The 26,326-nt window shown below is 44.1% G+C and overlaps 1 protein-coding gene across 22 annotated transcripts in view; it reads left to right on the forward strand.

Moving 5' to 3' along the window:
* ptprma (protein tyrosine phosphatase receptor type Ma) overlaps nucleotides 1-26,326 on the forward strand; it is a 163,865-nt gene that overhangs the window by 79,227 nt on the left and 58,312 nt on the right. For all 22 annotated transcript variants that reach the window (XM_027001916.2, XM_027001925.2, XM_027001935.2 and 19 more), the window contains exons 8-11: nucleotides 17,465-17,773; nucleotides 18,785-18,894; nucleotides 21,251-21,452; nucleotides 21,639-21,741. In XM_027001916.2, coding sequence (XP_026857717.2) covers nucleotides 17,465-17,773; nucleotides 18,785-18,894; nucleotides 21,251-21,452; nucleotides 21,639-21,741 — 724 coding nt within the window. The remainder of the gene's footprint in view (nucleotides 1-17,464; nucleotides 17,774-18,784; nucleotides 18,895-21,250; nucleotides 21,453-21,638; nucleotides 21,742-26,326) is intronic.

Here is a 26,326-nt window from a genome sequence, read left to right on the forward strand (position 1 = left end):
TGCATTTGATCACTGTGAAACCAGCAATTTGGTTTCAAATCAAGTATGTGTGGAAGCAAGAACTATGCCCCTGTATTTTTCCTGATTGTTTCAGTCAGCATATTCTAGTGAAATGTAAACCAATCGCTCAGCTTTGTTTGGGGATTTTATTGTGGTTTGCCTTGAGGGAACCACAATAGGTCCCATATCCATAAGACTTGTCCGAAACAACATTAGCAGTGAGCAATGAGGTGGCTACTGTTAAGTTCATTACAGGCGAATAAAGACTAACGCTGTTTACTTCCTCAGCCTTTTCCCAGTGCAGTGAGCAGAAGAGCCGCCACCCCTCAGTTGAGCACATCGTCCAGTGGATGCATCCCACCTGGGGGGTGGCGGGAGACGTCTCCCCTAATGGCATAGAAACATTAGCGTTATTAAAGGGCTCGTCAAAGCACCGGGCACATTAGCAACACGGCACAGGACCCCCCCGGGGCTACAAACAAACGGTGTGCAATTATCACAGTAATTAAACAGGTGCAATGACTCTTCTTTTAAATGACTGCAGTGATTAGAATGATGGCAGGAATGCAGAAGGGTAGCTGTGTCGCTCTCCCACGCCAAGGTAATCGCTTTTCCATTAGCTTGTGCGCTAACCAACCATTAGCACACCATGTGTGTCATCAGCCAGTGGGTAAAGAGATGCTCAGGGCATCAAAGTGGAATGGCAAAGTTGCATTTACATAAATCACCATTTTATTATCACTAGGCTGGTCAACATGTCTTTTAGCCCCTCAAGTTAATGCAGAGTGTTAAACCAGAGAACAATAAATTGTTGAGGATTTTTTTTGCAGTTACTATCAAATCAATGACAAGGCATAGAACGTGCTCTGATATTTAGCCACCGGAATGATGATCGGTATGAAGTCATGGTTTCAGCTCCAGAGAACAAATGGAGCCTTTTTAGGTTGGCCTAATCTGCTGAGTCTCTGTAGAGATAGTGGAGGGACTGACGTGTATAAGAGCCAACTGAGGCAGACAGATCCCACAGATAGCAAACAGGCACTGGAGTTCCTATTCTCTTGAAAGCAGTGAGCAGCACCTTTCAAAAGTCAAACAAGCAGGAGCGTGCAGCCTCTGTGCATGTCAGGACCTGCTCCACTATATGCAGGCCCCTCTTACACACTGTTAGCAAGGCACATGCACGCCAAACACACACACTGCAAGCTTCACACACCATCTGTCACAAGCAGGGTCCACTCTGGTGACCAGGCTCACCTCAGGTCAGAAGCTAATCATCAAACAACCCCACTACTGAACTGACTGAGGTGAAAGAGCTTGAACGCCAACACTAAGAAGCCATCTGATCCCTTACAGTTACAGGTAAAAGCTGTTATGAGATTACAGGTACTTTGAAACAGTAATGAGATTGCATCTTGGATTACATTCACATTTCAATTATATGTGAGACGATAGTGATGTGTGCTTGCTGTATTGTATGGCAGAACTCACACTGGGCTGGCTGATCGCACGGAACTATTTTAGAGCCTCAGCAGAAGATGGAACTGCAGGTGTAGTGCTAGACATAATTGCACTTGGCTCAACAGGAAGTTTAGCCCTAAAAGCTGACACAGGGCCTTCCTGTGTAAGATAACAGTGGAATGTTTGTCTTCCGTCGAGTTTTGTGACCAAAGCAGGTGACCATTTCTAGTTCAGCACCCCTGACTGCAGGATGCATAAAAGTCTGATTTTCCAGTATAACATTTGAATAGCAGGCATGCTGTAATTAGTGCCCAGTGGCACCAGGCTTCAGACAGCGGCAGGCTAAAGTACGAGAGCTCAGCTCAGAAACAGGCACCTTGGTTGCTGCCTTTGTTTATGTGGTCCGTAACATGTCTGTCACAATTGACTCAGAGGTGGCAGACATCTTGAAGAGGTGTGTCAGAACAAAGATAACATTAAGGAGCAAATACCACAGTGAATTAGGACCTCTTTTTGTGTGTGTGTGCACATGTGTGTGCGCATGCATATGTGGTTTAGGTCACGTTTTCTTGCTAGAGAAAACAAACCAAAACAAACAACAAAAACCCAGTTTTTTAATACAGGCATTTGATTGTTGCTGCTATCTGTTCCAACCTGTGTGTTTGTGCATGTGTGTACTGCTATGTGTGAAGGTGTGTGTGTTGTGTATGCCACGCAAATCAGCAGTGCACGTTTTACTGATGACCAATTTCTTAGGCCATGTAAACAGGAAAACAAATCTCCTGCCGTGTTGCTCACATGCTTGGCTAGCAAGCACTGTCTACGACATTGTGTAACATGACAAACTTTATTAAGATCAGCTCAAAGTTTGGCCTGCTCTTACCTTTCGATGACAGTTTCTTCAAAGCAATTCTCTCTCCCTCTCTTTGTTTTTTGCTGCAATTTGCTGTAATATTCACTGCATGACTGCATATCTGAAATATTCTGTAGCTAACATGCAAGGTGGAGTGTGTTGCTGTGTGTGTTTGTGCACATGCATTTGTATGTGTCTGTGTACATGCATGCATGTATGTATGTGGCATGGCACCATGTGTCATGGTGGTATAAGAGTGCTCATTAGGTGGTTTTATAATTAGGTGTGAGTAGAAGGTGTACATTTCTATTGAAGGGGAATGTATGATACGTTAGGAGTGATCCTGTCCATATGAGCCAGGTTCATGCTTAATCCATGAACAGAGCCTATAGGAGTGCATCACTGCCTCCATAGATCCATCTTTCATGAAACATATCCTCCTCACTACACTGGCTGTCTCGCTCTTTTATTCCATAACGCTCTCCTCATTCAGCAGTACATGCGTGTGTGCGTGTATGTGGGACATGCAGGCTCATTGCTCAGTTGAATCCTGGTCATTTGTACTGTCCTCCAGGTGCTGCAGCACTTTGACTGCTAAACCAAACCGCCTCCGAAACTCACTCAGCTGTCGACAAGCCCATTTACTCCCGCCAAGCTGGGCTTCCATAGAGCGGGGAGTGGTTAATGAACACATGAAGGGAGGGGAACAAACCCACTCACTCACGCGCACACACACACACACACACACACACACACACACACACACACACACACGTGCACATGCATACTTTGCATTCATTTTACCAACATTATTGTGAGATTGTTAAACATTATAAAGTTATACACCTGGGGCAGTACACATGCTTTTAGTATTTACCATACTTAATCATACACACTACTGAAAGTCATGTAATTTATGACCTGACTGCTAATAACTTTACTCCATATTTTTGCTATACATCATAACTTACATTACATTATTACTTCAGACAGAGTGAGTTAAACACGAAACACTTCTGAAGGGGGGCAGAGTGCTTGGTGTCATGTGCCTGCAGAACGAGCAGGCAGCACATATATTGAAAGCTTGCGCTGTATACATCTCCTAAGGGCCTCAGGGCCTTTTAAATAGCCTCTTGCAAATGTCCTGCCTTATATATCTTCCACTTGACTGGCCCATTGCTACATTTTACCCTTTTTCGCGACTTTCTTCTCCGCCACTCCATTTCCTCCTCGCAGCCTCTACTTGGTATCCTTTTCTCCTAACCTGTCTGATTTTCACGCTTGGCTCTCCTCAGACCTTCTCTCTCTCCTTCTCGTCTTCATTGTTCTCTCACTGCTGCTCATGTGGGGAAGGAAGACTGTAGCACACCCCACCCCCTCACTGGCATCTAAAGGGTCTGTCTAGCATCAGGGGTTTGCTGCTGAAGTTTTGATTGGCATCACATGTCCTTGTGCACTTGTCAGCTCTGTCTAAGCCAATTGGACATACACTGCGCACTAAGAAACTGCTAGCTGGAGTTTGGGTTCCGTCTTTTAGCTATTGAGAGAAGAGAACGGATTGGGTTGCCTCCGACTATGAACATTTGAATATGAGCGTGGTCTTTTTGCACGATCGTTTTCTGCATAGTCACTAATCAGTCTGTGAAGCCCAGTGTCCAGGAGCAAAATGCCATCAGCTAAATGCTGCTGCCATGAAATGTTGAGACTGACTATGGAAGAGAGCGGAAACTTTCTGTTCTCATTTTACGTCCCTCAGTCTCTGTTCACGCTGTCTGTGTCTCCTCCGTTTTTCTTTTTCTCTCCCCCTGCTCTCTCCCTCTCTCCCTCATCCCTCTCTCCCGCTCTCCATGCACTGTATCCTTGGGCTGTCTGCGCCCCTCCTCCCGCATGCCTTCCCCCTCCCAGCAGGCAAATTAAATATGATGATCCCGGTGGAAATGAAATACTAAATCTCATATAGGCCCCACTGCCATGGAGACAGCCGGAGAAGCGCAAGAAGAGGGAGCAAAACTGTCTTGAAGGTCACCTTCAAAATGACACTGTTCCTCAGCACATGAAAAACGATCAGAGTGCAGAAACTAGCAGGGAAGAAGTATGCTATCATCCAGGCTGGTGAGCGTCTTATCAGCAGCTCCAGTGCCTGGTGGCCAGGGCCGCTGTATATCTCACAGGGGTGGAAAATACTTCCACTCCAAGCTGCATAAATTCCCCCACAAACGTGGATGCGAGCGAGTTTTTTAGAGGCGTAACGTGTTCAGGGTTTAGATGTAAGAGTCAGCTAGCGTGTGTGTGTGTGTGTCTGTGTGCGCATTTGTCTCTAAGCACATCAGATTCTGGAGTCCTGTCATACACTTGCTGGCGCACTGGGAAGGTATTTTTCAGTCCCTGCCAGGCACAGTGGGAGCTCACCACTCCGCTGCCCGTCAGAATTTGTCAATTACAGACTTCCGTTCACATGCTCTGCTAGTCAAGTGCTTCTGACGAGCAAAGAGAAAGAGAGAGAACGCGAACGAGAGGAAAAGCGAATGAGGGAATAATAAAGGGAACCTGATTCGCTAACTTGTCACTGTTCGTCACATTTCATTTTGCAGGGTTTGGCAGGGCTTAGTGTAGTGCTCCGTCTGCCCCCCCTGCAGAAGCGGAACAGATTGTCTCCTCTCCAGAAAAACATGTTCACTGTGTTCCACCGCTCCCTGGCGACAGCTGCAGCGGTCGTGCGAGGCCAGCCGCGCCCAACCGTCAAGCGCCATCGTGGCCACGCAGGCCACCGATGCTTACGCACACACACCGCACGTATACAGCTAAACACACACGCATCCAAAAACACTTTACACCCTGCAACCCTAGCTGCCCCCTGACAAACAGCAGGGTGGTAGTCAGTTAAGAAACTACCGCCTGCCTTCTGCACGTTCTCCGTCTCCCCCCCACACCCCCGGCTTCCTCCATGTTTTCCTCCACCCTCTTCCCTCCATCACCCAGTTTTCTCCACCCTCTCCTCTTCACCCCCTGTGCTCCAGCAGGGTGCTGATGCTGGGAATGGCTGCCAGGGGCCGCGCGCGCGTGCGTGTGTGTGTGTGTTTATGGGCGGGGGGGCGTTGATTTACAGATTGCACTGCAAAAGCCACTCTCACCTTAAGTTTTCATATGGACACCTGGTGTTCCGTGGACAAGGCAAGTGGGGTTTGTGCTGAATGTGCAAGTAATAATGTCCCCTGACTTGCTCAAACACACACACATGCACACACGTACACACACTGGCACTTTTTTTCGGCAGCATAAGCCTGAAGCAAACAGAATGCTATAGCAAAGCCCTTCTTGATTATTGGATTATAAAGCACAGTGACATCTCGATTACTGTGTCACCAGTCTCTCTCGTGGCTGTAAACTGAGCAGACCTGCTAGAGAAAGCTGTGGCAGGGCTGGTCCAGTCCTTCTCCACTGGTCCACTGAGTGCACTCCTGGTTCAAGCTCTGCGTCGCTTCTGCAACAATGCGGTTTTGTCCCACTTGCCATAAACTACTGGCCCCTTCCTCAGCTGATGTGTGGGGGATTGGCTAGGAGGTAAACGAAAATGATGACAGCTAAGGCGGATGACGCTGAAGCTGATAATCCTCATTTTACAGGATTTATTAACAACCTGCTGTCAGCAGAATTGCCGTCTACGTGCCCGAGGTTTGCAGTAACTTTGCTGTAGTTTGTCATTAAATGATAAGCTGCTCCGGAGGTTGTTTTGGGGTGCCTGTAAAGTGGGCAGAAAATGACTGATTAGTTTTTATATAGCAGAAATCTCAGTAACATCAGAGCCACACCATTTCCCGTGGCTCTGGACACACATTTAAAAGCACAGTCAGCTTCACATTTTACATTGTGTATTACAAGCTCACTGCTGCCCATGCGGCTTGTCAGGTGTGTGGAGATGCCCTGTACACATTTGCCCAGGGAACGTTGCAGAAAAGAAGGGCTTTTCCCACATGACTTCACCTTCCATTACAGTCTGACATGCCTATTTTTAAACACTCCACACAGTTGCGCTCGTCTACCTACTACCATTCATACTCTAAAATTCCTGCAAAGTTACTTCTGCTGGAGAAAATATAGTAAAACGTTTCTGAGCATGCTAAGTGTGCTTCATATTTTCTGTGTTTATTTCCCTAAAATTTGGTGCTAAATTATGTGTATAAATGATTTACACACAATGAAATATTTATAATCAGAAACAAAGCTTTCCACAGCTTGCAGAGACAGGGGAGCAGCATGCAGTGTGAATGCTAATGAAACCGCAGCCTTGGATGAAACCTCAGTTAAAGTTCAGTAAAAACAGAAGTAAAGGTGCAGACGGCTCCAAACCTTCAGTACGTGGTGTGTGTCATATGTCAGGAGCAGCATAGTTGTGTCTGTCAGCGTAAGAACTGGTAAGCACCCCCCACCCCTAGGGGACTAGTGCTTTTTAAACTGTGCATTTCATTAATGGAACAAGAAACACAAAGATGATTTTGTTGTGACTTTTACTATTTTTCCTGCATTCAAATATGTTTTTAGAGTAGGCCTCAGTTTTCAGCTTGAAATATCATTTCTATGGTAATTTCTTTTTTCTTTCTGCCTAATCTCATTGGCCTATTGAACAGGCAATGCAATTTCCTGTTCTTTTTCCCCTTGTCTGTCCTGTATTGGTTCCTCTGCATGTTTCACAATAGCTGTTACTGCTGGCCAGATGAAAGCTGACATACTCATCTTCTCCGCTTGTGGAGTGTTATGCCATTATTTATCTTGGCCAAAAATACCCCAGACGCAGATAAATGGAAAGAGTTAAGGGGGAGAAGGAAAAGTGGAGAGATTTGTTTCTGGCGCCTGACTGTGGCAGGCAGGATGGCCCAAGGTGCAGACGCACCTCCCCAGCTCTTTATTACGTTCAGGCCTGTCACCATCCCAAGCACCGTTTAGCAGAAATGGGGTGTCCCAGCGAGCACGATCGCGCTCTGTCCTCCACGCTAAGTGCATTTATGGATGTGCTGCAGGGCCATGACTGCAGCAGCCACCGTGCGGGACTGCCTCTGCTGCGTGCCTGGGAGCTGGTACGGAAGAGGAGGGAGAGTGTAATACAGTATGGATGGCTGGGGGAATTGGCGCAGACAACCCCTCTTCCACTTTGCGTGGATGCGTGGTTCTATTCTGACTGGTGTGCACAGGTTCAGCCGCACATCTGCCCTTCATCCGCATCCCTTTCCTTCCTGCTTCTCAGAAAGTTTGCCATCATCAATCCGTCCCATTGCGATGATGCAGGGCAGACATGTTCAACCTCCATTTATGAACTGTTTTGAATATCCATATTTTAACAGTTTTCAAAGATCCATTATACATGAAGCCAGTACATAAAAAAGGCCTGCTGTTAACCCCTGAGCTGAGCCAGTGCTGCTGAGCTCTGTACCCTGGAGCTCCCAGCAGAACCAGACTGACTGGGCCATGCAGTGGGTAATTGGTTTGGTGAAAGTACCTCAATTCCCAAATGGGAGCCTCGAGTTCTGCTTCCTTTACCGTCGTTAAACATACCGTATTTCATTGCTTAACTTAAAAAGCTTTGGATCCAGTGAAAGGTGTGTGTGTGTGTGTGTGTGTGTGTGTGTGTTTGTTTTGGATTCACTGTCTAGTGGTTCTGTAAAATGTTACCTGGGTTTGGGTTTGCATCTTACAGGTGTGACGGGCATAATTTTCCTTTTGCTCTTAATTTTCTACTTCAGCACACTGTTCAGCACCCGATACTTATCTTCAAGAAATCTGTTAAAGGTATTTGGAGTTTTACTCGACAGTGGATACATGATCACAAGAAAAGTGTGTTCAGTGTCAGACCAGTAGCATGGTCATGTGTAATTAAATAAGGGTGAGAGTGCTTCTGGAACGCTAGACTTAAACTATGTTGACATGACACAATGTAACCTACTGTAGCTCCATGCTGTAGCTGTGAGAAGCTTTTGCTTATAAGAGTGAGAAATACTCCCTTAGGGCTGCATGATTTTGCCAAGGTCTTTGAGGAGCTTTCTTGCTTCCAGTTCTCTAAAGCAGATAAGCTGAACTTCTTTCCCCAGAATCCCAGGCCTTCTCTTGGCCTTCTCTTTCCACAAGGCTCCTCCTATTAGGCACCCAATCTTGGCCTTCCGAGTGGTCATTCGGAGCCTGCCACAAACCGACAGACAGAGAGCTAGGAGATCTCTGGGCTTTACGCGGACGCTTTATCCGACAGCCAGCTCCTCCCGCGTCCCATCACGCCCCCGCGGCTGCACTGACCAACGGGCCCTGCAGCTGATGAGAGCACATTTGAAATATGGCTTGGTGTGCTCATGTAAAGCCTCATCAGCCCCGAGCCCTTGGAGAACAAGCTGAGACAACAAGCCTGCCTCCTGTCTCCCGCGTTCACATCACTGGCCTCCGCGTCATTTACTTCTCCTCTAAAACCAGATAATACCAGACAAAGGGCTGTTGGTCTCATGAGCTTTGAGCACTTGCAAGCACTTTTTTGTTCAAAAGCAATTTGAATGATGTACTAAATTTAAATGTACATTTGATCTCTTTAAATACCAGAATTACAATATATTATTAAGTAGTAGAATCCCTTGGCAGGAATACAGATGAGATTAATAATATATTGCACCTTTGATGCCTAAAGTGGGTTACAGCCCTGCAGATTATGTGTGTCATCACAAAATATTCACTTGTCAACTCCGTGTCTCTGGTGGATAGTGAAAGGACGTCAGGCCCACAAAGTCACTCCATCCGCAAGCATGACATGTCAGTGCAGAGAGCCGTTAAGCAGAGGAAGGCCAAAGCCAGCGTTTTTGGAACGGCGACAGGCTTTGCAACAAGCACTTCAAATGTGAGAAACGTCAATGGCACACCTGCCTGGGGCACGGCTGGTGCCGGAAGACGCGTCTCCTGCAGATGGCGCCATCTCTGCTGCAGTGCCATTGTGCATCTGGGCACTCTGGATAGAGTAATTGAGTTTTGATTGTCGGTTGTCAAAAGCCATCATTACTGCTCCGCTTCCGTCAGCTATGAAAAGGTCTTTGATAAGGATGAAAGGCTTGTCATTACCCAGATGGCAGTGTTGATATTGCATAAATCCACTCGCTGGCCCCTTTTTTAAAGTAGCCCAGGCAACGGGCACTGGGTGCTGGGAGAGGATCTTGTGTGTTCTCGCCCTCGCAGCTGGCCCTGGTGTTATGCCCCTCCAAAGGACTGGAGCAGCACAGCAGACTGGAGGCACTCGACACTCCGCCACAAACCTGAAACACATGGCCTGGTGTGACCCTGCCTTTGGTTGGGTTTTTAAAAATTTTGTTGCCTTCTCTTTGAAATTATCCAGGATTGTGTGATCAGAATGGTACTGTCTTAAGTGTGGATTTTAGAAACACAACGGCCACTGAACCTCCAGTCAGCATGGAATGCCGCCTGTCTTCTGCATTAAGATGCAAAGCACTGCTGTGATGGTGCAGCTCCATAAACCTTACAGCTTACAACTTCGGCAACTTTTCAACAGACGCGGAGCAGTTTGTAAACAGTACTGACCTAATTACCACAAAACGTAGCATTTTAGTTCTTCCTTGGCTCAAAGAAAAGTAGCACAGCAAAAGAACAAAAAGATGAGCTTAGTTTTCCATGAAACAAATCGAGGTTAGGTTTCTTTCAGTCGTAAGCACATGCTTACCCCCCTCCCCCATTTTAACAGCCATAGCTATGCTACAAAGCTTTCAGAAATCTCAGCCAAAGTTGTTTTGAAGGTGGGCCAAGTATTCGTCTGCATTTCTCAAGAGGATGCACAGCTGATTCAAGCAGCGAACCACCATTCATGTCTAACAGAACCTTGCACTGGAGTTTTACTCAGTCTTCAAGGATAGCATTCTTTTTGAGCATTCTGAAAGTACAACACTACTACTTTTTTCTTCTTCATGATTGTTATGAACAAGTTTTGTCTTAGATGACGACTTTCATCAGGCACAGATCACTTTGCGTTAGAAACGTTTAGGCAAGCATCAATGTGCTGGACCCCTGGGACTGTTCTGGCTTGCTGAAGTGGACAGAACAATGGTAATATCTCTGTCCCTCTGTTTGGGAGAGCAAAAGGCATGCCGCCTTGGCCATGGCCAATTTGTTCTCCTTCATCCGGGACTAATACCTTTATTCTGTTCCAGTGCGCTGCTTGAGTTGGTATAGGCGCTGTGGGAGCTCTGCTTGTGCAGCCAGAGGAGGTGGACAGCAGGGCTTCGGCCTTCAGGCTGTCCCGCCCCTAGCAAGTGCCAAAGGGCCACTCACTCCAGAGCTGTCTTGCATCGTGTTGCGGACAGTGCAGGTTACAGAGTGCAATGAAAAAGGTTGCCTATGCAGCCCATTAACACTGTCCAAAAGGCAATAATGTGATGCTAATGACAGGGAGCATTATTTAAATGTCAAGCCTTTGGTAGATATGAATAGTTGACATCTAAATGTCAAATTGGAATTATTTGATTGCACGGTCAGGACTCAGGAGAAATGTAACTTATCCACTGGATGGAATACAAATGGGATCCATATTTCAGGTGCTTTTTAGCTAAGCACAAGCGCTTCCAATATCCAGCAGCAGCAGATGCTCTCATGAATCCAGTGAGGAATAAAAGTTGCTCCATTGACCGTGTCTTTTGCTTCAGCATCTTCTCACATCCATCTTCAGCAAAGTACAGGGGCCATCACTTGTCAACCAGGTGGCCACCTTCACTTTTAAAGCACAGGGTAATAGATAAAATGGCCAGTTTCCCTGCTATCAGAATTTATGACTTGTGACAGTGCAAAGCCCTTTAGCTGAGACTTAAAGCATAATGAAATTCACTTATCTTCGCTTCAGAGTCAACCTTGACCCCTTACCCTTAATTTCCATGACGGAGGTGTGTCAAACCCTTGAAGCTATGATCTGGAGGGCAGCTCAGATTGGTCCTTTCTTGATTGAAGCCATTCAGTCTCCTCCATGGAGGGTCTTAAGTGTTCTCTCCGAAGATATATAGAGGGCCTTAAAGCACCCACCCTTTTCACAAGACTGGTCAGACATGTTGCCAATAAAGTAACACATGCACAGTTTTGACTTGTAATATAAATTAAAATTAGTCATGAGTTTCAAGTGCTATAATTAATGCATATATAGAAAGAAACTACCTTGTATGATATTGATTGAGTTTCAGTGGAGGTTTTTAACCAGACCCACAAAGAATTTGCAGGACTTAACAAGCAACAGTTATTTCATTAGATTTAGTACAAATGAAGTTGTCCTTGTCTTAAACTTAGGATTTAACACTTTTTCACATAAGTTGCTTCAGGTTCAGGTTTAAGAAGTTAATATCTGTTTTGAAATGCTTGTGTACTGGTAAAAATGCCAAATAAACAGTTTCTGACAATAATGGCTATATCCCTGCAATTGTGAGTCAACTCTTGTTGATTGTAATCTGACATGCAACAAAAATTTCTGTGCGTATTTGTGTGTGTGTGTGTGTAGAAGTTTTATCTACCTATTTCTGTGCTAGATTCAGCTTTATTGGTCTCTCTCTCACTGTCTATCTCTCTAGCTCTCATACACATGCACACAGATGCAGTGGACAGTAATAACAGCAGCAGATAATCTGTGTAAATAAACAGCAATTTGTCTGGTAGAGGTTTTTTTCTTTGTGCCAAACAGCTCAGACTAATCAATAGGTTGTTTGCACTCCTTTCTCTGTCTCAGTGTGAGTTATGAGTGTGTGAGAAAGTGGTGGGGAAATCAATGATTTAAAAATGCAATGCAGATGTTTTCCAGTGCAGGTGGACTGGAGACAAGTGCAGTTTGAGGGCAGTATGTTGGTGAGGACAGATGTCATTACGTTTCAGCAGGAACAGGCAAGAGGCAGAATGCAAATGTAGGAGGTGGTTTAATAAATGAGGGTAACAAAACATGGAGGGTAAAATAAACCAAGGCAAGGGGAAACACTGAGGCAAAAATAACACACAAACGGAAAAGCAAGGGCGACGACAATAATGGCGAGCATAATCAAGACATAACAGAACAACCTAGGGAACAAAATACAGGGCTTAAATAACCAAAAACAATCAGACACTAAACAGATACAGGTGAACATGGGAACAGCGAAAACTAAAACAAGGAGTGGAATAGAGCAACAGACAGGGGAGGAGAAAACAAAACCAAGGAACGGAACTAGGAAATAAAGGATAACAGACATGACAGGGAAACTAAAGAAACAGTGACACCAGGAGGGTGGCCATTCGTGACAGTCGTATGACAGAGATTGAGATTATAAGAGGCACAGTGCTGTTACAGAAATGTCATTGCCATGCAGTGCACCCATGTGGAGGGACACGCCCAAACACACCCCCATACACCTGCCTCGCTCCCAATCACCTGAGTACTAACCGCGAGCACCTGTGACTTGTTTGTCCCTTTTGTTCCTCCTCCTGTTTAAGATGACAGTTACGCTCGTCCAGTACTCCGCATTGCTCTCCAGTACAGTGCCTAAGACGATGCAGGGTTGTAGCCTGCTCACCAGTGTCTCCGCTTTGCGAGTTATTGCTGCCAGCATGTTTGCTTTTAGTTTTGTGTGCTTTTTAGCCAGTTGACTGGTGTGCTCGTTTGTTTTTATCTGATGAAGAATAAAGACACTCCTTATTTCCTCTCTTGTCTCAGTCCCTCCCTCCCTGCTACAGTCACAGTCATTTGCCGGACTGATGGAAAAACTGCTTGTTTTTACAGAAAGTACACCTGATATCATTTTCTTTTCACTCTTGTATGAAAATTAATATTCAAAAGTTATATATTCTCAGTGAATGAAAGGTTTGATTGAGCTGTAGGTGCTTCAGAAATCTTAGAAGAACTCTCATTTCATCAATAACATCATTTCTATAACAGTTCAGAGACAATATTTTTCAACGACATCCATTTTTATCCTTTATAGTGAAACTGGGTCTGTAGTTCCGACTGTGTTCCCAGTTCTTAGGCAGCAGGGCCCTCCATGGTGTCTGTAACTGCTGTGTTCAAACAAGCAATCATTCACGCAAACATCAGGCAAATGATGGAAACACTTCATTTGCTATTACAGAGTAATCTGCTCTGTAGCATCCCTGCTACTTTGCCTTTCCCATCTGCGGGGCTGTGCTCTCTGCTAGTCAATGGAGCAAGGCCTCCCAGCAGACTCGCTTGTGTAATTGCGATGTTTACCTCGCTTTGAATGGCCCATGACTGCCCTCTCTGATGTATTTTAATAGAAATGCCCTCATCGCTCTCATGAACGCTCCGAAAAGGTCAAAGGTTATCCGGCGGTGCACCATGAGTTATTGTTGCCTCTGCACCTAGTGCACTGGGAATTTGTGCAAGGTGGATAAAAAATGTGTTTGTCAAAAAAATATGTGAATAAAGGGCTCTATTGACTGAAATCACACACATGTGGGACCTTTGATTTATGAGCATGCCTCCAGCAAGTCTATGGTGTGTGTGTGTGTGTGTGTGTGTGTGTGTGTGTGTGTGTGTGTGTGTGTGAGTGTGAGGTTTTTATTTTTAATATATTTTACATATAAATATTTGTTTCATATACACAAATGTCTGACCAGCAAACTGACTATTATGAATGTAGTGTTTTCCCATGTTGTAGCTCAGTAACTCAAGTAAAATCTGGCAACATGCATTCCCTCACATTCATGAGTTTGAGCATACATGAGAAAACCATGTGTGTGACAGTGTATGCACTGCATAGTCATGCTATGGCCATGTGTATGTCCAGCTGTATGTATTGAAAGGGTATGCCTCTCCTCCCCGCTGGAGCAGTATAGGACGTTCTTCAGTGCACTGAGCGTTTGCCACTCATTGCTGCCTTTCAAAATCGTCAGTGGAATTTCATGTGCTAGTTGAGCAGACAGCACTTTCCTCTCCCCAAGACACCTCTCAATCAGGCCTTTTGCCATCATCTCACAAAAGCCGCTGGCAGCCATTTTGTGGCGTCCAGGCTGACCTCCTTGTGCTCCCATTTTTCCTTTCTCATTTCCTCTCGCACTACATCTATACTTTTGTCCCTGATGGAGATACGACAGAAAAATGAAAAGAAAACCCCAAGAATTCCATTTACAAAACTGCGTTCAGTATGTAAAAGTTTTGCATTTAATTCTTCAGGTATTTTATTTTGTCTTTGTTTGGTAGCATTAAGCAGAAGATCCATGGTTATTGGCTTTAATAGCTAAGCATTGCACAATCAGCACCCAGTGGTCGCTTGGGGCTCTCACCTGAAGGAAAACCCCTGGCTTTCTACACTGATTGCATTTGGCTGCATTTGGTGAACAGTTTGACCTTGATGTAAAAGAATATGAAGCAGAACCAACCTGGACCTCTTTCACATGCACTGCATTGTGGGAAATACATGACAACCCCAAATTACTTCCACTGAAATTTAAATGGCACACATAGTATAAACATTTGGTTATATACCCTTTCATATAAACAGGAGAACCATAAATAATTTATGTGAATTACACTCTTAGCCTTCCCAGTGTCAAGGAACTATGCGTTTAAATGCAACTCCATACTAGAATCTAACAGCTAACCACATTACATGACTTCTAGATCTATTTCCAGGTATTCCAAACAGCCTGTTTCACTGGTATAATTTGCTATAGTCTCCATAGTCAGAGATGGCCATGAAGCTCAACAGGTTTCTGCTGCTACTTTGTTCCTGAAGCATCTCAAAAAGCACAAGGTCTGGCTGTCCAAGCTCTAAAGGCTTCGGACGCCCTGGTCTGACTTTGCGCATGGGTTCTTGCGGACTGCCATCAAAGGTTGCAGCAACAGAAGAGGCACTGTTTGCATTTTCCTCTTGCACACCTGCTCAGAGAGCATCTGTGTTCTTTCAGCAGTGTCTCTGCTGTGATGGAAGTGGCCATAAACCGAAGGGTGCAGTCTTTTGGGCCCAGGCACTCATTTCTTTCAACCACTGTCAGACCAGCAAACTTTGAGTTCCATTGTGTGAGAAAATTGTTGCCCACTGTGAATCTGACGAATGCAGCTCTCATGAAAAAGAGTGGCTGCACTCTTGGGATTGTTATTGTTGATTACTGTGCTAGGAATGAATTATGCCATATTCCTTTTTCTCTCCATGTACATTATTATAATGTATCCTTCTCAGATTGCACAGATAGGATTCACCTTGTTCTCTTGCAGTGAGTGCCAGCTGTGGTGAAGGGATATAAGACCGTCTCTCATTTCATGAGTTATAGGAACAATTCTCTCATCATTTTTTCGATATCTGTCGTTTCCTGATCAAAATAAACTAAGCAATTCAGTTTCACTGTACTATTTAAAAGCTTTTAATAATACTATATTTCTAATAGCTTTTATAATAGCTTTTATATCTGGAGCTTCTCAATTAAGTCTTTAAAGATAAACGACAACTAGTGTAATTATCATATTTATTATTTTTGAGTGTCTACTAGTCAGTTTGCTAATTGATTAAAACAGTTGATTTGAAAATATAATATATGCACAGTAAAAAACAACATTGTAAATATGTATAAAATTTTATTTACTCCTACAGAGATGGATTTAGTTCAGTTTACCTTTTTAGGATACAACATTTTAATGTGGTGACTGGGAAAGGACCCTTCTTTGAGAGTTTATTGCCACACCTAATATGTTACCCCCGACCCACGCACACATACAAGGATCATACTCCTATGCAGTGAAACTCGTGCAGAGCTTTATTACAAGTCTTCTGAGTAAATGGTGTTTACAACCCCTTGTTTTAATCTTTACCTCTGCATGTTCTGAGTAAGGATAAAATACTTTTTATCACTGACATTTTCTTACAGGCCAAGAAAGAAATGGGCACTTCAGATGAAAAGAAGTGATGTTTGTGATGTCCCTTCTGTGATTCCAAAAGAATTCAAGGAAACCTCAGTGTGTTACTCAGTTTTTTTAGCTACATGTGCAACGCAGTGCACAGTGCTAAATGTAAATGTGTGTTGGGGAAACTGTAAGGTTCAACTTCACCTTGATTGTTTGTGCCTCTAACTGAAAAGATAAATTATTAAATGTATATATAAATAAAAATAAAAAGAAAACGGGGAGGTTATGTCTCGTCAGTCTTCATCAGATTGCACACTGGAACATCAGATTGCTTGTCTGCAATATCCTGTGGTCCTTTGAAAGAGCCGCATTTGGCAGAACAGGGGGCCTGGCAGTAAGTGCTTCAGAACTAAATTCCACAGAAATGCTCCACAAATTGAAACCAGGATGGAAATTGATCCTATTACCAGATCTGGAGCTCTTCTGAGAGAGGCAGCGCTGGGAGCAGGGAGTCAGTGTGCCTCTCTGATTAGACCTGATGGGGACAAAACCTAGGGTGCTTGTATGGTCGAGAAAGATTCCCTATATATCCACACTGAGTGCCATCAGAGTTGACCCACCTAAGGATAACACAGATGCTTCCAGTTCAAGAGTCTGCTTGAAATCAGTGTTGAAAGGATGATCTGGATGCGATTTAAAATACTGAGTCATACAACGCTGATCCCAGCAGTATATTTAGGTGTTTTTTTGTGTAGGCGATGCAGAACATCTGCTTGATATGTCAACAACTTTGTCAAAAAAAAATTAAAACACTGTTCATTAGGCACCTGTATAACAGACCATAAAAACATTCCACAGTTGCTATAGTGGTATGTTTTGTGACGCATTGGGGTTTTGAAACATTTGGTTGGATCTGAGCAGTTGAGATGATTCTGTCCATTTCAGAATTCATATCCTCCTGCTGCTGTATGCAGACATGTCAGTAAAGAGCTGTGAGTTTACTCCATGGGCAGCCATACTGGCTGGCATCATTGTGTTTCACAGATAAGGTGGTACACTTTGGATCGTGAGCAATTTATTTTTTCTTTGTTCTTTTTTTTCCCCAGTTTTTGTATTTCCACACTCTGGTATAGGTTCTTTGTTTCATCCTTCCCAGATCTCAGCAAAGTCTTTTATGGACCTGTAACCTGACCTTCCTGTTCTGTAGGCATACCAGTGGTTTGCATTTTGTAGTAAACTCTTAGCTTCTGCTGGTATATTAAAGCAAAATTTCACATGACTGTGTTTAACATGCATTTCCTTATCTGACCTGCCTGCCCCCCCAGACCCCATGCATGGTCCTCGGCACCTGGAGGTGGTCGACATCAAATCCAGGCAGATTACTGTGCGCTGGGAGCCTTTCGGTTACAACGTCACCCGCTGCCACAGCTACAACCTGACCGTGGAGTACCGCTACAGGGTGAACAGCAAGGAGGAGACACGGGAAGAGGTCTGCTATGACTTACCTAGCGCCTCGCCGCAGCACACCATCCGCAACCTGTCCCCCTACACCAACGTCAGCGTCAAGCTAGTCCTGCGCAACCGTGAAGGCGTCAAGGAAAGCCAGGAGCTGGATGTTCTTACAGACGAGGATGGTAAGCAGCTTTCTATGCTTCCTATAGTTTTTAACCCTTATTTATTTTTTATTTTATTTTTAACCCTTATTTATTTATTTGTTTATTTTTTATTTTGGGAAGTTTGTCCCTCGTGTTTTCTAACTTTTTTTCAGTAATGTATTTTCTTTGTCATTTCTGTTTGTGACTGCCAATTTTTTTTATCACATTTTACTGCCAAAGGTGTTTTTTTGTTGTTGTTGTTATTCTGTGGTGCATTTTCAAGACAAGTTTGGGACTAAATTTTCAAAATATGAACAGTGTGTGGCTGTTCTAATTTAATTCAAAATTGAACAGATTCAGACCTGATTTTTTGAATGTATGAGTAGCACAAAAAGCTTTTTTGAGTATCTTAGCATTTCAGCTAGAATGAATGGGCATGACATCTTTCACCCTTTCCGCTGATTTCATAAATTAAAATATCTGCTGGGAGTTTTATCTTCGTTTCTGCAGTTTGTGTTCATTATGGACACTTCTTCATCTGGATGGGAGCTTTTTTCTGGGCGGTACACAGTACATTGTCAGTACATACACATAAGTGTATTTTGTGCAGTTATTAAACTGGATAAGGGAAAAAATACCATAGCCTTAAATCAGCTTTTAGAGTCAAAATATACTCTGTTAGGACTCTGAGAGAGAAGGGTTAACGAGACAATGGGCTAGCTTTCCCAAGGCCCAGAGCACATATATGCTTTTGATGTTCCTGAAGACAGTTCAAACAGAACTTGATCATCAATTTTTGGATATTACCTCTGGCCATGGTTTATGCAATTATTTTTGTGACCATCACCTACATTCAAAAAGGTTTATTTAAAGTATGAAGTTATTTGCCTGGTATATGAATGTAGGAGAATATTGATTTAGAACAGAAAAGATCACTTCTCTCTGGACGCAGTACAGAATCAATACAGTTATGATCTCCCTCTCTCTTCCTCCCTCCCTTCCTCCCTCTCTCATTTGAACATTTGTTCCTTTGTGTTGTCTGCAATTCAGTGCCTGGTGCCGTGCCTATGGAGTCTGTCCAGGGGAGCACCTACGAAGAGAAGATCGCCCTCAGATGGCGTGAGCCCATGCACACGTACGGCATCATTAAGCAGTATGAAGTAAGTCTTGTCAGCGTGCTCATGCCTGCTGCTCATTCATCTCAGGCCCTGCCCTACCCCCTCATTGCCTCTATCTCTCATTCACTCCAGGCTCTTAATTGACTAATAAATCTAACCTAATAACCATGAGCCCTGAATGCACAGGAGCTTGTTAACACAATCTATTACCAACTGAAGGTGGGTGATGGGGCTAATCCCAGCCTAGAAGAGAGAGATATAATCTCCATAAACTACAGAAAGTGCCAAATCCGACACCAGAGTTACAGCGTCCGTCTCTCATCAGGATCTTTCCTGCAGCCCAGCTTGTAATGTTCCCTGGGTGTCTTCCCCTGGCTTCCACTAGCTGTGTGACTGAGAGGTGTCAGACAGGGTCAGAGTATTGTATCACAGGCAGGAGGGACAAGTAAAGTCCCCGGAAAAGCAAGCTCTAATAGGTAACGCTTCAAGGCTAATGAACGGTGTTCTTGAAAATACTTTTATAATTCTAGTGAAAGGCTTGGTCGCATGACAGGAAGTGCTTGCCAAGGAAGCTTTCACTGCAATGGAAACATCAGTGCTGGATGCTTATCCATACATTGTGGAATGTGGGTAAATATTGGGCATGAGGATACATGTCACATTTACTACAAATCCTGACTGTCTTAAACCTTGGCCCACGTCTCTGATTGTATACAGAATGTATACTCAGGACATTTTTCTCTTGCATTTTTAAAATGGCTACATTTAACATGCCTGAATTCTTTGTCATGCACAACTACATGCATCTTAGGACCATATGATTTGATGTGCACTTCAGAACTCTACACAATGCTGTATTCAAAAGAGCCATTGTAGCTGAACTTCATTTGTGGAAATTCAACCAATTAAGCTGTCATACTGACATTATGAAAATACATTGTCATGTCTCTCGCCTGTTCTGCAGTGTCACAAGCATGATCTGCTCCAGTTTGAAAGAAAAAGACAAATCAAAGGCTTTCTGCCTTATTAAAGTCTGATAGGCTTCTACCATTGTTATTTTTCTTATGACATTTCTGCTGTCATAGGTGCACTCAGATAGGTACCCTTTCTGGATCAGGACATCTTTTGTTCACTTAATCTTTCAACTATCCCAGAAGCTGAGATTGATATGTGTACATAGATTAGCTTCTGTAGATATAGATGTATGGGTTAAATACTAAAACAGAGCCATTATTCATTAATGCAGCTGCAAAATATGTGGATCAATAAGACTTTCAGCAGTAAATAGAATTGACAGCAGTCCTCTGCATACAATGTCATACAATTAGCATTACAGACAATAGCACTCTAGGGGTTTGGAAATTATTCTTTTCTTAATGCAGCAAGCTCTTTATTATAAATTTCTCAGTTACTATTTTTTTAAACCCATGATCTCAACAGATCCATGCTTGGCACCATATTCTGACAGACCTCCCTCTTTCTCAAAGCACAGTTCAGACGCTTTCATACATTTTTATATGGCCCCCTTTTTAACACCACACCAGTCCCCGTCCTCAGAGAGTTAGAGGGGCCTTTTGAAAGCTGCCGGATGGCTGTCTGCACTGGAGACTAATGGAGGGAGGACGGCTGGCATTTCCCACCGACAGCTCCAGCCTGCACAACCCCCACCGCTTCCTTTGTGCTCTTTAATTGGAATCAAATTGGATGGAGGGGCCACCCATTAGCACCATGATTGATTCATTTAAATGCAGCTTTTCAGGTAGCCTGATAAAGATCCGTTGAGAAAAGAGGGCTGGGCTGACCTGCGGAGCACAGCGCGGCCCCTGCCTCTCCTCCGCAGCACAGAGTAAGCGCAGTGGAGATGCAGCAGCTTGCTCGCAGCTGCTCACACTGCTTACTCTTCACACAAGCTTCGTCATAAGCTGAGAAATAGAGGACAGGAGCTTTGTTAGCATGGAAGCGAACTATCCTCTCTGCACTGATTTGTTTGTATGTTTGTTTTGTTTTGAGTTTGCTTGGCTTGTATTATTTTGTTTATGGTATCTAAAACCTTTTTAAAGGAAATTAGGGAAATGCAGTAAGGCATTCATTATAGGAAATAATAAGAGCAATTATATATTTATTAATAATTATGTATTCTTACAAGGAATATGATCTTCTCATTAAATTCTAAATTAATACTACAAGACTATTTCTGATATCTGAACCAATCATACATGATGATAGTCATAATGAGCAAGACATTAGTCATTGATATTAGTCATTGTTACAATACAACCAGATTTCTTTATTCATACAAGGTGTTTGTGGATCTCAACATTATGGAATTGTACCATAAAATGCCATTGCATTTACTTAGCGTCCTACTAATACCCCCCTTCTTATCTGTCGCCATCAGATCTTTTACAAGGCTGTCAGCTCCTTTGACCCAGAGTTCAACTTGGCCAATCAGAGTGGGAAGGTGTTGAAGTCCAGTAATGAGACGTTGCATACATTTGTGGGGTTATACCCAGGCTCCACCTACTCTTTCACAATTCGAGCCAGCACTGTGAAAGGTTACGGCCCCCCGATCAACACCCAGTTCACCACCAAGATCTCACGTAAGGCCCACCTCTGGCTAGATAATTAGCACAGTCCATTACAATGTTTCAAATTAATTCAGGATTATAACATTCATTGTATGTTTGTGTGAATATATGTACATTGGTGTGTGTGTGTGTGTTTGTGTGTGTGTGTGTGTGTGTGTGTGTGTGTGTTCTTGTGTGTGTGTGTGTTCTTGCTTACAGCCCCACACATGCCTGCTTATGACCAGGAGACCCCGCTAAATCAAACAGACAGCAGTGTCACTGTGCTGCTGAAGCCAGCCAAGAGCAGAGGTGCACCTGTCAGGTAGATCAGCTTCCACAACATACACACACACACACACACACACACACACACACACACACACACACACACACACACACACACACACACGCGCACACACACACACACACGCACACACACACTAATGCACACTCCTAAATACATACAGTCCTGGCATCTTTCTCTTATTAATGAATTTATTTCTCCACACTTATTCCCAAAATGTGTAGAGATTTATGCTTATTTGCCTCCTTAGTACAACCCACACCCCACACAGGTGCAGATGAAGGTTTGATGTGTGTAAAGCTTGAACATGTTTCTGACTTCAAATGTACAAATAATTTCAAATTATGCTGGGGATAGCACATGCTATTGTATAGCCATGTGCAAATTATGCAAATATGCATAACAACCTTAATTAAGTTCTATATTACTAAAATCCTGCTTTGTCAAATATTTACCACTGAGATAAGCTAATTTATTGTTTAACCTAGTCAATGTGTGTGGCAGTGGTGATAAGTTATAACTGGTTCTTAGTCAATTAAGATATATATTGTAATGAGGCTATGCAAATAATATTGTAAATAGCAGAAATGCAGCATAGAAAATACTACCTAAATATTACCTAATTGACAGAGAGATAATGATAGAAAGTGAGAGCAAGAGGGAGAAAATGTGGGAAGCAGAGAGTGAAAGAGAGAGCAAGACCATGGCCGAGATTTCTCCCAGCCTACTCAAGCCACCATTAGATGACAACAAGACTTCATAGGCCGGAGTTTGATGTATAAGTGTCAAGCCACCAGCCAAATAAGTGTCTCCATGGTCACGTGACACAGTCATTAAAGCTGATTAGCAGCACCTTCTGGAACACCAACCCTGTTACTGAGGTTATTAGAATGGGTGGCTAGTATCTTGAAAATCCTCATTATCAGATTTCATTGCATCAGCAAACTCATAGGTAGCCTCTAGCCTCTCAGGCCTAACTTTATAACAATCAAAGCCTTAGCACTAATTGATTCTAATTGCACACAGAAACATAAGCAGCGAGTTTTGATCTGTGGTCTTTTTGTGGTCTTTTTTATGATTATCATCTCATTGTTTTGTTTGTGCAATTGATCCCACTGAGAGGCACTTTTGCCTTTTGAAGATAAGAACAAAGCATCCCTCGTACTAAGAGTCTCATCACAGCCTCAGCACCCCACTCCCTCTGCCGCTGCCTCTCCCTCTCCCTCCCTCCGTCTCCCTCCCCCTCTCCCTCCCTCCGTCTCCCTCCCCCTCTCCCTCCCTCCGTCTCCCTCCCCTTCTCCCTCCCTCCGTCTCCCTCCCCCTCTCCCTCCCTCCGTCTCCCTCCCCTTCTCCCTCCCTCCGTCTCCCTCCCCCTCTCCCTCCCTCCGTCTCCCTCCCCTTCTCCCTCCCTCCGTCTCCCTCCCCTTCTCCCTCCCTCCGTCTCCCTCCCCCTCTCCCTCCCTCCGTCTCCCTCCCCCTCTCCCTCCCTCCGTCTCCCTCCCCTTCTCCCTCCCTCCGTCTCCCTCCCCCTCTCCCTCCCTCCGTCTCCCTCCCCTTCTCCCTCCCTCCGTCTCCCTCCCCCTCTCCCTCCCTCCGTCTCCCTCCCCCTCTCCCTCCCTCCGTCTCCCTCCCCCTCTCCCTCTCCCTTTCCCGTTCCCTCACAATGCCAGACGGGCCGAGCTGCAGATTATGGTCAAGCTCTTTACTCTCTTTTCACTACTTTTTCTCTTCGCTCTTTATTTGCCAGCATTTAAAATGTCATTTTTAAAGGAGGAACAGTTTGAGATTAAACTGCAGCCTGTCCCTGTTTTTCCCATAATTGTTGGCTGAAAGATAAATCAATAAGCCTTTCCTCTGCTACTGGCTGACTTTTATCTAATTTGCCTATTTGCCAGCACTAATGCCTTATCCTAACGTGTGTCTGTATGTTCCTGCCAATACAATATGCCTGTATGTTGTTTCTGCTGGATTTGCTATGTTGTGTGGTAGTGACAGCTGTGTTGTTGCCTAAGCCCCTCCCCCACTTTTCTCTTCATCTTTTATGTTGTCTGATCATGACAATGGTCCTTCCACTACTGTAGGAATGTTTAGCCTCTGTACTAACAGGCTTCTGTCCAAACGGCCCGAGACCTAACTTGGATTGCCTCTTGGATTCTTGTACTAATCTGAGGCTAATTATTTTGCATGCTGTTGTGCTGCATGAAGCCCGAACTTTGTGAAACTTACTTTTTCAGACTGCTTTCTAATGGAGACTGGCAGAATGCTTTTGAGGTGGCTACTTTGGATCAGAAAGGCACTTTGAACTGCATCATATGAATAAACCAAATGGTGTTTTTGCACCTTATGCTTTGTCATGAAGAATTGAAAGCAGTACATGGACCCTCTTATTACCTGAGGGTGTTTTAATGGCTGCAGACAGAAATGTGACAAAAGAAATGCTCAACCTGGTGGAATTTAGTGCCTCTTCCAGACAGCACAAGGTAGAGCCTGAGCCTATTTCGTACTTCTTCCAGCACCTATGACAAGCTGCGATACTTTCAGAAAAGTGAATATAACCCTTACACTCCTTCTAATATGTTTCAGTAGCTTAAAATTCACACATGCCATTTACCTCTGACAGGAGCAATACTATAAAAATGTACTAAAAGTCCATTTCCGTCCTTGCCTCTGCTGCCTTGAGGCACACATGCGACCTCTTCCATCTTAAATCAAAGGAGGTGCAATTGCTGCAGTCGTAATCTGACCTGTCACCTTGTCACCGGCTCCAGCGCTGTCATCCTAATTATCGTTAGCATGTCTTAATGAATCACAGGCCTTCTTAATTACCCCATAAGGCCAGCTTTTGTTTGCGGCTCGCGTGTGCCCCACTTCTGTTATTACACATCGTGGGGGGATTTGGCTCTGGGTGCATCAGCCTGCATGTAATCTATTCCAGACTGTTTGAATACCAAATGTGCCATCGCATTATGATGTCCACATTTACAGAACCAGGACGAGAACGGCAGAGTCATACAGTTAAGTGAGCAGGTGACTGGTAGAGAAACATGGGCAGATCTCCGTGGTTCATTTTAAAATCGGTAAGACGGTGCACCGTCAGAAACGTCATTGGCACTGCACCTGTCTAGGCACCCTATGAGGCAAAAGTGGCTAGGATAATATGTGAAAATACATAACAATGTAAGGCAGGACACCTATACTTGCAACTAAAATTAGACCACCATTGTGTCAAAACAAACACATACTTCATTGAGCTCCCCACGCCTGAGCTTAAGGAAGGAAATGACACTGTGTACAGAACAGGAATGGGAGAGGGAGAAAATGGAGAGGCAGTGGGAAAGGAAGGGGACACTGATGAACTGTCGGGTTCGGACATCTGCTGGAATGCTACTACACAAGCAACCCTAGTCCGAGAGGATGTGGGAACTAGGGATGCTTCAAAACCCAACATCTAGACTAATGCTGAAACAACTAGTAGCTCAGTGTTCCAACATCTGTTAGCAGGAACTACTGTCACAACTAGAGATTGACAAGGTACAACACCAAGGCTACAGCAAGGGAGGGCCAGGACAACAGGTCAGAGGGGAGATAATCATCATCATAATCATTCCCACATCCCAAAATTGGGAACCAAGCCCCAGTGAAAACATGCAGCAAGGTCAAAATCGGAACGGCTGACCCTGAGATTGAATATTATGGCTAAGATGGACACCAGTCATAGCAGACTTCCAAGAAAGGCTGCTGGAAGATTTGAATGCAGCACTATAGATGATCACCACTACTACCACCATCACTGAAACCAAACTGCTGATATACAACTGATAAATACCCAAAGGTGGTGGAAAATGACCAAGATAAGATCCTGTGGAACTTCCAGATACAGACAGCCAAAATGGTAATGGATAACCAACTGGACATCAATCCCAAGTGATATCAACATCAGAAACAAGGAACACAAAAAGGTCAGGAAATAGCAAGGGCTGAAAGAAGAACTAGAAAAGGTGTGTAAGGTGAAGGCAGCAGTGGTTCTGGTGCTAATCAGAGCATCTAAGGGCTGTGACCCCCAAACTAGGAGAGTGGCTGCAGCAGATCCCAGGAACAACATCCAAGGTATCTGTCCAGAAGTCCTGGGAACAGCTAATATACTATGCAGGACCCCCAAAATCCCATGTATCTGGTCTTGACACGAACTTGAAGGAAAATACTGCCCTGTGGGAGGGCGAATCGAATAGGGACTTTTTTATGTAATGAATATGTTATATATATGCACAATACATGTACAGAGAGAGTGTAAAAGCCTCATCTTCATCAGTATGCTGTATGTGTCACATTTATCCTCCATTTGGCAGCATGGATGAATTCACAGTCAGCTAGCTTAAAAAAAGATGGTAGCTGTCACCATCCTAGCTCTTTTTCAGCCAGACATTGTGAATTGTCCCAATTACGTATCTCTTAAGTCAAAAGCCCAGTATTCATAAAAATGTGCCTTTTAACTCAGGTTCAGATAACAGTGTAGCTCAGTGATCATCTTAAAGGGAACCTTCATTTGAATTTCAGAAAGCAGATGTTTAACTCTGATACTGCACAGAGCATGCATTCATCATAG

This window comes from Electrophorus electricus, chromosome 10, assembly GCF_013358815.1.
Source record: "Electrophorus electricus isolate fEleEle1 chromosome 10, fEleEle1.pri, whole genome shotgun sequence".
Lineage (NCBI taxonomy): Eukaryota > Metazoa > Chordata > Actinopteri > Gymnotiformes > Gymnotidae > Electrophorus > Electrophorus electricus.